At 40.2% G+C, this 12,367-nt stretch overlaps 1 protein-coding gene across 2 annotated transcripts in view; it reads left to right on the plus strand.

Annotated features, from left to right (window-relative positions):
- The window catches only part of LOC124552533 (proliferation-associated protein 2G4), a 62,873-nt gene that overhangs the window by 16,699 nt on the left and 33,807 nt on the right, over window positions 1–12,367 (plus strand). For both annotated transcript variants that reach the window (XM_047126849.1, XM_047126848.1), the window contains exon 6: window positions 6,144–6,365. In XM_047126849.1, the coding sequence (XP_046982805.1) occupies window positions 6,144–6,365 (222 nt within the window). The remainder of the gene's footprint in view (window positions 1–6,143; window positions 6,366–12,367) is intronic.

Below are 12,367 nucleotides of genomic sequence, written 5' to 3' on the forward strand. Positions count from 1 at the left end.
CACATGGCGACATCACATTCTCGCTACCTTATGTGAGTGAAGTCTCTGGGACCTGCTCTGTCTGTAGCCTTGGCTTAATGACAGCTGCGAGGAGAAATCTGAAGATCCGCCACTTGGTCACTGTTCCGTACCTTCCAGTTTTCTCTCACTAATACCACTATCTTGTGAAAGGGTGCTGACATTGAAACTGTTTATTTCACCCAATTTCAAATCGTCCATCCAATATTTTCCCCTGGAAATACCAGTTGTGCATTTCTCTTGTGCGATGGTCCATCCTGACCCAGAAGTCTATTTCTGTAGCCAGTGCTTGGACGTTGTTGCACAGTCGTGATTGTTGGCTCTATCCATTGATAGAAAGCTGGCATGATAGTTTTCTACCCACCAAGCAAAAGCTTAACTTTCTCTGCTTCCTTGACCCTACATTTTGGGCTGTGGATCACAGTACTCTGAATTTACAAGGCCCTGGTCTCATCCTGACTGGTCTATGGTTGCCAGCTTCTCTGGCCTTAAAGTTATTGGACCTAGGCCATCATTGTGGAGAAATAGTGGCCATTAGTGCCTTCTGGACTAGTTAAGCAGGCAGTCTCCTTGCCAAAGTGTAAAACGAAGAAATGTGGACTTTTTGTCTAAAAAAAGGTGTTTAATTCAGAAGACTGATAAATAGTACTTTATACAAAGTATGCTCCCTTGTTTGTTATACATTTTTCCTGTATTTCGGGCAATTTGTGAATGCTACACCAGCAAAAATTTTCCCCTTTTGCTGCAAACCATTCATCGAGCCATTTTTCACATCTTCATACTAACTGAAGAGCTGCTCAGCAAGTGCATGACCCACCACTGCAAGCAAATGGTAATCGGAAGGAGCCAACTCTGGTGAGTAAGCTGCATGGGGTAGAACTTCTTAGTTGAGTCCACATAAAGTGTCGCAAACTGGTTTTGGTGTATGTGAAGGAGCATTGTTACAAAGAAAAATGACTTCGTGTTGAGTCCTTCGGTATTGTAACCTTTCTTCAAGCAGCGACTGGTTCAACTCGGTCAACTGTTGTTGGTAATATTTAGTATTAACTGTTTCACTAGGTTTTGACAGCTCATAATAGATCATGCCCCTCTGGTCCCACCAAACACAGAGCATCGTCTTTCTTCCAAAATGATTAGGTCTTGTGGTAGATCTGGATGGTGTGCCTAGATCTATCCATGATTTTTTGTTATTAGGATTCTCAAAATAAATCCACTTTTCATTCCCTGTTACTATACAATACAATTATGACATCCTTTTGTATCGAGCAAGCAAAATCTCATGTGCATTTTTGTACTTCTCGATATGCCTGTCGTTCACCTCTTGTGGTCCCATCTACTGGTCTTGTGAATCTTTCCCATCTCTCGTAGCTGATTGGAAACAGCTTGTTGACTAATGCTAAACTGTTTGGTGAGTTGTTTTTGTGTTTGTGAACCATCTTCATTCAACAATGCTTCCAATTCTACGTCTTCTTATTTTTTTGGTGTTTTTTCTCGTTCCTTGTTTACAACATTGAAGGCATCGTTTTTGAAGGGCTGAAACGATGGGGCATATGTATCTTGCAATGGAGCATGTTCTCCATAAACTTCTTGAAGTAATTTGTATGATTCAGCAGCAGTTTTCTTCAAATAGAAACAAAATTTAATGCTGTCTACAAATGTTCTTTGTTCGGTATAAACTTTGACAAATTGAACTCAACACTATGCACACTCTTTTTCCAATATGTCATGTATTGATGACACAACAAAATGCTGCAGTGTCAAATCTTTATAGCACAAATGACATTGGTGCTACATGTGATGTTTGAAATCCGCATTTCATAATTGTACTCCTGGTACCTCTTTCAGTTTCAGACTGTACGAACACTTGATCACTTAACGCGGTCACCATCCAACGATTTCCTAATCTGTTAGGTATACAAGGGTCATTAATGCCTAACACCCGCCTTCAAGTAGGATAACCATTTGCCAGGATCTCTGCCTAAGGCCGGTTTTACACTATCAGATTTATTTGTCAAAGATTTGATCAAAGACGTGATCAAATATTCGTCAAATATATTTGACAAAGATCTTTGACGTGGTGCTAAATGGGGATATTACACTGTCGTCATATTTTTCGTCAGTTCAAGATGGCTGACGACAATAACTTGTTATTAACAGCAGCAGTTGCATGTACCACAATTGCACTGTGTGCACTTGCGGAAGAGAAGAAGGGAGAGAAAAAAAAAAGGAAAAAAAAGGAAACGTACCTGCGTGAAGCCATGAGTTTTACGGCAACACGATCAAAGCATTCAACAAAACTTGTTACGTGGTCTTACAGTGGAGGACGTCAAGCCATACATCAGTTACTTAAGAATGGATGAGCATTCATTTCTGTTTGTTTTCAGTGAAGTGTATCCTCATATCGCAAAGCACAATACTCACTTAAGAACTGCTGTATCTGCAGAAGATAGGCTCACTGTAACACTCAGATTCCTTGCTACAGGAGATGGTTGTGTTAGGTCAGGCCTCCAATCTTCTTAATTTATTTTTGTATTCAGGGTGCCTCACATTGTAAAGTGCCTCATCAGCTTCATACATCTCTATTAATTTTGTAGTATTGGTACTCACCAATTGTATTTACCGGCAATGTTTTAAAAACACTAAAGATGACAGAACGCTGCAGCGATAATAGCGCTCAACGTGGTAACATGTCACATTGCAGTGAACAGCAGACAAGCAACTTCTTTGATCAAATCTACAGCGAGGCCCTAGATTTGATCAAATATGTGACGACATTTGACAGTTCCCTATTACACCATTAAATTCCTTTGACAAAGAAATTTGATAGTGTAATACTGGCCTAATGCCAGGATGTGCTCCCCATGTTGTACTCCCCTCCTCTCCCCTCCCCCTCTGGTTAATACCCAGACCATGAATTAAGACCTAAAGTTTGTCACCCTTGTGACCTTTCAGCATCTCACCCTCTCCGTTCTTCAGTGGCATTAGGGTGCTGCTGTCATTAACACTGGCAGCTCTAAAACTGTGGATGGATGGGATATGCTTTTACATCTCCTACCAGTTAAGAACTACTTTTGGAGCTGATAGCCATTAAAAGTCCTTCGTTCTACTAACGAGATCTCGCTCAACTGCATTTTAGTTTGTGTAGGTTCAATGAGCGGTCTCCAGACTATTAATCAATATTACTGATGTCACCCTGCAATACCTGCTATTCACAAACTTGTCTGAGCTAAGTCAAACTAACTACTTAGTTGTCTTATCTTTGGGCAATAAATGGCCAACCGTTAGTTATAGAAATGAATACTCCCTCAGTGTTTGCTTTGACGATCTGAGGTGCTGATTTACAGTTGGAAAATAAGCCCTTACCTCACTCAGGTCGCCGAAGTGGCGTCAAATCGAAAGACCTGCACCAGGCGAACGGTCTACCCGACGGGAGGCCCTAGCCACACGACATTTCCATTTTTACTCAGAGATGGAACATCATCTGATGAACTCTGATAAACTTCTTTTGAGGAGGCTACTCCGGCATGGAACTCCTTGTGTTCTTCCTGAAAGAAATCCACCATTGCATGTCGCCTCTGCATAGGTCATACCAGATTAAACCATGGTTTCGTCTTATTTAATCAGCCACCTCCTCATTGTCGTGGTGGTGGTTTACTCAGCAACTAACATCCTGGTGGACCGCTCCCTCCTTGTGGTTTTCTGCACCAGCACGGTCTTAGAGGTTATTTCTGTATACTGTTGAAGGATGACATATGGACAGTTGATCAGGTTCTTAGCTTCATTTGAGGTTTTACTCTCAGATCTAAATTTTGAAACCTCTTGTGTATGTGATGTTGGTCGGGAAATCTACCACTGCATACTGCTGTGAATGAATGGGAGTGGGGATCATGAACCTACCTTCTCTGCCAGTTGCTATGGTCATCCCTTTGTCTCTGTTTCTAATTGCTTGTAGATGCATTTAGCCCTGTTTTCTGTCACACAGCTGCTTTTTTAGGAGTGGCTCCGCTTATAACAGTCGAGTTAAAGTTGATTCATTGTACTTGATACTAGTTGACGATAAGAGCTGTTGAACAGGTTTTTAGACCACCTCTGAGAGGGAGCATTCTATTCCCATTTTCAATACTTTCAGTTTAACATGTGGGAAATAGAGCTCCAATCCCCTTACTTCGTCCTTGTCAACATAGGTCCACCCACTTAGTTACCTTATTTTACTGTTGTCAGTCCTACTGATGATCTTTGCATTTTTAACCTTTTTACTGTTACGGATCTCCTGAATAGGTGTTACAGTATTCATTCCTTTATTGTTTTACTTTTGTAGCAAGTTGCAGGAGTTTGGGATGGGGGGGGGGGGTTGTTCTTCTTGCCACAGATGAGTGCGGGGGGTGCCTCGAAAATTCTCTGGCCTGCAGATTGGCGCGGTCAGTACATTCCTGCCTCTCATTCAATTATTTCTAATTTCTAGCATCAAGATTGCTTTCAGTTCCTCAGTTTCTTCTACTTCTATACACTATCACAATTTGACCAAATTTCTGGATATCACCGCTCACGCCAAGTGGACTGTACCATAAGTGAAGGACAGATGCCCCTACTGTTACTCCCTTAACTCCTTGGCCCTATCAGCACCAAACTAATCAAAATGTTATAGAGTATTTGACAGTGTAAAAATGCCAGGGGGTGGAATAAAATATGGAAACGTCAAAAAACACATTACCATGACATACATAGGATACGACAATGGCCGGCATTAAAGACGGCTTGCTGTAGTCGTGGAGTAGATAAATACAGGCCCTGCAGAGTTGTCAAGGGAATCCAATACCTTTATTTCTGCAAAATAGTGACAAGTTCAGGTGACGATGGTGGAGGTGGATAGCAGCTGTGCAGCCTTCTCTCCAAAGTAGACCACGGAGGCTCAATAAAACTGGTATCTGGTGACAAGTGGCCAGGGGACATACGACAAGTCATCCTCGTGCTCACAAAACCAGTCCTGGCCGGTGCAGGCTGTATGAACAGGGCCCTGTTGTCTGAGAACACACCATCACCATTGGGAATAAACACTGTGCAATGATATGGAACTGATCAGCCAGAATGGTCACATAATCCTTGGCAGTAATGTGACCTTGCAGAGTGTGCCAGTGGTGCTTATACAATACCACAATACAGCTGCCCAAATCGCCACCAGGGCCCACCCTGCTCTCGAATCATAAACGTGACAAGAATTTGAAACTGTGTGAAATTAGACGCATCTGATCAAATTGTTCTCCCATAGTCCAGGTTTTACAGTTTTGGCACCACATTTTTGTGTCATGGGTATATGCATCACTGATCAGTGGTTTTGGAATTCCAGCTTGCCCTGCAGTTCCTTGCTTCTGGAGCTTTCTTCATGTTTTGGTGCTGACAGGGTTTGCGAATGTGACATTGTTCTGTAGTAATTTCTGCAACTGTCGTCAACTTATTTTTTGTCTCAGTCATCTTCATTGATGATCTTTTACGATCACTCATTGTACACTTGCACCTGTATTGTGACTTGACAGATAATGTTTTTTTTCCCCTGTATGTGGTATAGATCTTAGATAAGGTGCTTCTTGAAATACCACACTTAGCTACTTTGGCTACAGAAGCATCCATCATGTGAGCACCAAAAATGTGTTTGGAATTCACTCAGCTGTGACATAATCCACTTGCAATTTTGGAATGTAATGAGAACATTGCAGAGGTGTTGTTCGTGGTCCAGTAAGACAACGCAACATGCAGGCTTGGCTAGCACCTGCATTAATGTTCAAGTATGCATTTCTTGCAGTGTTTCCATATTTTTGCCCAACCTTTGCACAACCGTATCGTCCCTGGAAGACAGTGAGAATGGATCACACGCATTGTTTGTGCAACTGTTGTTTGCATGCACGTAGTAGTTGCTGTAGTGTCCACAAGAACACTAGAACAATATCATATCTGTACATTGTGTTTTTCTGCACATTGTTAACCTGTAGTCAAGTGTAAACAATGTATTCAATTGCAGTTAGCCACTGCTTATTCGTACTTGGTAGAGGTTAATATTGTTTGATTTATATCTTGTCTATTCCTTTTATAAAACAAGTGTCTTTGTATATATTGTATGTAACCTGTTCCAGACATTTGCTGTAACAGATGCTGTGCAGAAGGTGTGTGAGGCATACAAGTGCAAACCAATTGAGGGCATGCTGAGCCATCAGTTAAAGCAGTTTAAAATCGATGGTGAGAAGACGATAATACAGAATCCAAATGATGCGCAGAAGAAAGAGCAGGAGAAATTTGAGTTTGCTACACACGAAGTTTATGCAATGGACGTGCTCGTTAGTACAGGGGAAGGAATAGTGAGTATTAATTTGATGTTACGGCCTTCAATCTGTAGACTCTCTCCACATCTCTGTGCCAGCCATGCAACGCTACGCTCCATACAAATACGTTCAGGAATGACTTCCCAACACTTAAATTTGTATTGAGTGTTAACAAATTTCTTTTCTTCAGAAACATTTTTCTTGCTGCTGCCAGTCGGTATGTTATATCCTCTCTGTTTCACCCATCATCAGTTGATTTGCTCCCGAAATAGTGCCTCGTGTAAAATTTGGTCCCATGTACCATCCCAACCCCATCAGCATTATCTGATTTAATTGACTACACTTCATGATGTTTTATTTAATTTTCAAGGTGCTATCCATTCCATTCAACTGACGTATGTCCTATGCCGTATGTGATAGAGGAAAGTCATTGGCAATTCTCAGAAGTTTTTATTTTTTCTTCCTGTACTTTGCCTTCCCAAATTTCTCTTTGGTGTCCACCAGAACTTATGCACTGTGCAAATTGAATTTTATCAATGATGCGACTACAACCCTGTCTCACTCCCTTCTCAACTGCTACTATCTTTTAACATTCCAACTGTGGGTAATTTTTCTGTATATAATTGTAGACCAATTTTATTCAGTAATTTGAATAATTATAAGGATTGTATTATAGCAAAAAACTGAATTTAAAAGGAATTTTTAATTGAAATTTAGTTTACATGATGTAGGAAGTGTGAAATCGTGTTCAGGGCTACGAAGAAGATTTTTACTGATAATTTTTCTGAGTGTGGTGTAACTTAAAGCAAGGTCCAATACACAAGCTCATGAAAACAGTTAAAAGACTGATGTGTGAGTGAGTGAGTGTAAAGCACACTCCCAACATTCCAGAGGAACAGGAGAAGATCAGATGGGAAAATGTCTATTTTAGAGATATATACGGTTCAGAAATTATATCCCGCACGATAACAGCATGTCCTGCGGAATTGTAATGGAAAGAGTTGAACACACACCTGTGTGTCATCCATGGATGGAGGGTTAATTTTCATAGTCTTATAACGGCATTCTGCCTTCTGTACAAGTTACAACCATTTGTTTCCATTATTTTATCCCTCCTACCCTCTGAACTTTGAATGGAATATACCATTTGGCATTGTCACAGGCTTTCTGTAAATCTACAAAGGCCACATTGTTGGTTTCTCTTTCTTTAACCTGTTTTATAAGATAAATTGGAAGACCAATAGTGACTTGAGTGTTCATACATTACTCGAGAACCCGAACTGATGTCCTCTTAGGTTTGCTTTTCACCAGTTTTTCCATTTCTCTGTAAACAATATGCCAGTATATCATGACCATGGTATCTTAAGCTGGTTATTTGGCATTATTCACTTGTCGGGACCTGCCGTCTGTGGAGTTACAATTACTATGTTATTTCTGAAACCAGATTGTATTTTGCATATGAGGTGGAATAGTTTAGTTATCGCTCACTGTCCCAAGGGTCTCGGTAACTGAGAGGGAATGTTATCTGCTCCATGTGTGTTTTTCTGGATTAAGGTCTACCAGTGCCCTGTCAAATTATATTCACAGTATCATTTCTCCCATCTCATTTTCATGTTCTTCTGTTTCCTTTCCATAATATTGTCTTTAAGTTTATTTCCCCTGTATAGCCGTTCTCTATGTTCCTTTCAGCCTTCCCTCTTTTCTAAGTACTTCTTCATGAATTTTGTAACTGCTTCTATTTTCTTCAAAAGTTTGTTTTTCCACACCTATCTTTTCCAAAATCGTAGGTGCTACTACAGATTTTCATTTATACTTTGACCACTTTAGCTTTGCTGTTTGAAACTTTGTCAGTTTTAGATGACTGTGTTCCCATTTGCCTGCTCCATTTTTATATTTTTACATTTAGTCAATTAAATTCCACATCTCATGTTTATCAAAGGGGTGCCAGTGGGCCTTGTATTTTAATCTGTTGCATGGTCTGTTCTCTCCTCTGTTTCATCTCTTAAGGCTATCCATTCATCTTATGTTTTATTCCTTTCCCCTGTTTGTTAGTCATTGTGTTATGCTCCCTTTGAAGTTTTCAACGATCCGAGTCTTTTAATTTACGCAGTGTCATGTCCTAAAATTTCTATCCCTTTTCCTGCAATTTCTTTAGTTTAATGTGCAGGTCAGGACTGATAAAATATGGTCAGTCAACATATGGCACCCTGGAACTATTCAGCAATTTTAAATCTGTTTTTAGTATCCGTCTTAACATTTTATAATCTGAAACGTTCTGGTGTCGCCAGGTTTCTTCGCTGTTTAGACCCACCTTTAATGCATTTAAACTAAGTGTTAACAATGATTAAATGATGTGCTGTGTAAAATTCTATAGGACAGTTTTTGCATTCGTTCTTTTCTGCAGTCGGTATTCAGCAATTATTCTCTCCTATTTTTCTGACTATCAAATTCAATTTCCTTATAAAATTAAATTTTTGTCTCCTGTAATAATCTGGTTAATGTATATTGTCTTTGTCATCCATGTTGGACCATGGTTAGAAAACAGTGACCGCTTATGACACAAAGGATAATTTAAACCAATTATCTCAATCAGTCATTTTCATTTACTTCCACGACACGTTTTTGAGGGCTTACACTCCCATCTTCAGGTCAATCAGTGAATTACATTATTACATTTTTGTTTGCTGGGTGTGGCCAGTTTCCATTTCTGAGTTTCATTTCACTGCAAATAAGACACAAATTGCATTTGTTAAAATAATACTGCACTGGAAATATGAATTTTAAACAACGTTAAAGCTACTTGCAGGGTGCTCCATCAGTAAGAATCCTTATGGTTGCTGTAAATATAGATTCACATCTTTAGATGGTGCACAAACGTGAAACAACATAAACAGTTTAGAAAATGGACAGATGTAAGATGTAGAAATAGTGCCTGGTAATCAAATAGCACATATATCAGCTTATATCGTGAAACTGGACACACACAATGTAGGTAAGTGTTTAAATCTTGGCAACCTTTTTGATTAAGAATATCATATTGCAAAAAAATGTAAATAATTTAAAAAGCCCTAAACAAACATCTCAGTGTATTTATTTGTTGAAGTTTCTGCTTGGTGATCTGAGAGTTTTTTCCACGTTTTAAGTCAATAGAAACATAAATGGCAATAAAAATTACTGTGCATTACCGAGTTCCACAGTTCATTGGCACTGTCTCACCTTTTCCATTGAATAGTTCTCTCCACGTTTTCTGTTGTGGATAAAAATTTTGTCATTGAGGTTCAATTTGTGGCCTTCGTTTAGTTATGAAGTATTATTAGATTATCATCTACGTTGGCATAAACATATCCTATATCATTGTGAGGAGCTTTGGCAGATTATTGGGAGTGTTGTACATAAATGTTCTCTCTCTCTCTCTCTCTCTCTCTCTGTCTGTCTGTCTGTCTGTCTGTCTGTCTGTCTGTGTGTGTGTGTGTGTGTGTGTGTGTGTGTGTGTCTAACTTGGAAGCTTTATCCAGTCTGGCATCCGTACTGTCCTGGACACACAAGGAAAATTGACTTTTGCAGTCTATTACATAATTTATTGCTGGTGGAAAAAGTAACTCTTACATTATGTGGTCTCAGTACATTCCCAGTGTTCTGTGAACTGGCACCACAATAAGAAATGCATATTGTCCTGGTGTCTGTACGATTGTTGTTCGTAAACCATTTGTAGCTGTTGTTACTTGTTTAATTATTCCAATGTCAGGTTGAAGCATTTCATTGCTCTGTAAAGACAGCAAAGCACTGAATAACCATAAACCGGGTCACCAAGACCCAGTGGCCTGTTTCACATACTTTATTAGGTTTGCGGGTTGGCTCATCACATGATGCGATAGATGTGCTCGGAGTGCACAAAGTCAAAATTATGGCGCCTGTGACGTCAATGTTGATAGGAAAACACGACCATGTGATGGCATTCGTTTCTCGACATGCCATGACAACAAATTTTGCCTCAAAACTCAAGTTTTTGAGAGTAAGTTCACCCCATCCTCAGATGTTTACATTCATCTGTGTGTTGTGAAGGCTGTTACTTTACTTGCGACGATTTGCAGTAGTGTCTTAAAAACTTCAATAACAAAATTCTACAACACCATTAGCAGAGGAACAGTGTTCATGGTATAAATAAATATAAAAATCTGAATGTTAGGTGCCAAGCATCTTGAAATGTAGTCATGGAAAAATAAATGCCTAAAAAGCGAATGGTTGGAGCCATTTCAATGTAGCTTACGTTTAGTTTCAACACTTGCAGTGTTCTGATATGTCCACAGTGGGGAATAATTATTTACTAATGTTAATACGAGAAAAACATAGAAAAAATACATCAATGAGACAGACAATCCCAGTCAGGAAGCATTAGGAGAAATTTTGCAATCAGTTGTTCGCTGTAGTGAACCGCCCTTAAGAGGACCGCAGAAAATAGGTGGAAACATTGACAGTTCAGCTGTTTTAGCAATTTGCAATGACCCAGCCCAATACTCAGTTATTTTACCCAAAAGCAATATGTAGGCATACTAATTTGTGTTTTCAACAGCATGCACAAGAACATTCAGTTCACATGTGAATGTGAATACCAGAATTCAGCAGACTTCCTTTACCTCACCGTCCCCAGAAAAAACTGTGAATGTGCACTTAACATTTACAGTAAACCTGCAGTTGTGGACATAAATATCTATTCTTCTTCATGCCACCATCACACACACACACACAAATTAGCAACATGTAAATTCATGTTACACACATCTTGCAGAATGCCATTAAGCAGTGAAATGTTTCAAACTGACCTTAGAATAATTATACAGATAGAAATTGTAAATTGTTTTAAACCTGTGTGCACAGGCAAAATGTCCAATAGTTAGAAAAGGAACAAACAGCCACAAGGACAATTTTAAGAGGAAATTGGTAATATGTTGAGACGACAATGTAAGAGTTCCCTTTACACTAGCAATAAATTACCTAATATACTGCCAGTGAACGTAAAATCCAGACCAGATGAACCTCCGAAAATAGATTTTAAGGAACACACAAATGCATTCATGTATAACACTCCCAGTAAATCTGCCATAGCTATTCACATTTATCGACATGGGATACGCTTTCAACAACGTTGATAATAATCTAATAATACATTGTAAACTAAACAAAAGCCACAAATTGAATATCTATAAATTACTTCCTCCCCCCCTCCACCCCTTCCCCACATTTCTTTTGTAAGTTTGTGCGTGTCACACATGGGGCCTGGAGCTATTGCTGCCAATTCTTCTTTCCCTGGCTGCATTTCCTTCACCCTGCTGTCCTTCCCTCTCCTCGCTCCTTCCCTGTTGCCCCCTCCTTCCCTTTTCTCGGTGTTCTGATTTATGTCGACCTGGCTATCTACCTGGCTTCCTGTAATGGTTGCAATTTTGTTCCTTTTGCCTGTTTTTCAATTCTTTTTGGCAATTAGGTCGCCACTTGAGGTTTGACCTCAACTCCAAAATCTCCTGTTTTTAGTGGAAGCCATATGGTGAAGAACTCCCTCCATAGCATCTACAGTGTGGATTCCTCTCCCCCTTCCTTCTCCTCTCCCTTCCCCACTGTAGCCTCCTTCCACCCTGCTAGGTCACCAGCACGTGTAGCCAGTCCGTGTGGTGGGGCTGTTATGTACCCATATGGCTGAGCCCCCCTGACAACAGAGGGATCACATTACTGATATCTGAGCTGTTCCCTCCCCATGTATGCGAAGGAGTGGTTGCTCGTTTCCTTGGAGCCTCAAACTCCCAGCAACAGCCACCATGCCAGATGGCCCTTGCTGTGGCTGGGTGTCTCCCAGGGGAGAGCCCCTGGTCGGAGTGGGTGGTATTGGGGTGGATGCTTAGTGTATGAAGCATACCGAGCTGCAAAAATCTGGCCGTTTTCCAATGGCTATCTCTTCGAATGGTGAAGGATAATTGAATGCTGCTTCGTATGACCCAGCAGCCTTCCCTTTCCTGGCTACACCATGCGAGGAGGGCCAGGTTCACCAT

The sequence above is a fragment of the Schistocerca americana genome, chromosome 10 (genome assembly GCF_021461395.2).
Source record: "Schistocerca americana isolate TAMUIC-IGC-003095 chromosome 10, iqSchAmer2.1, whole genome shotgun sequence".
Classification (NCBI taxonomy): Eukaryota; Metazoa; Arthropoda; class Insecta; order Orthoptera; family Acrididae; genus Schistocerca; species Schistocerca americana.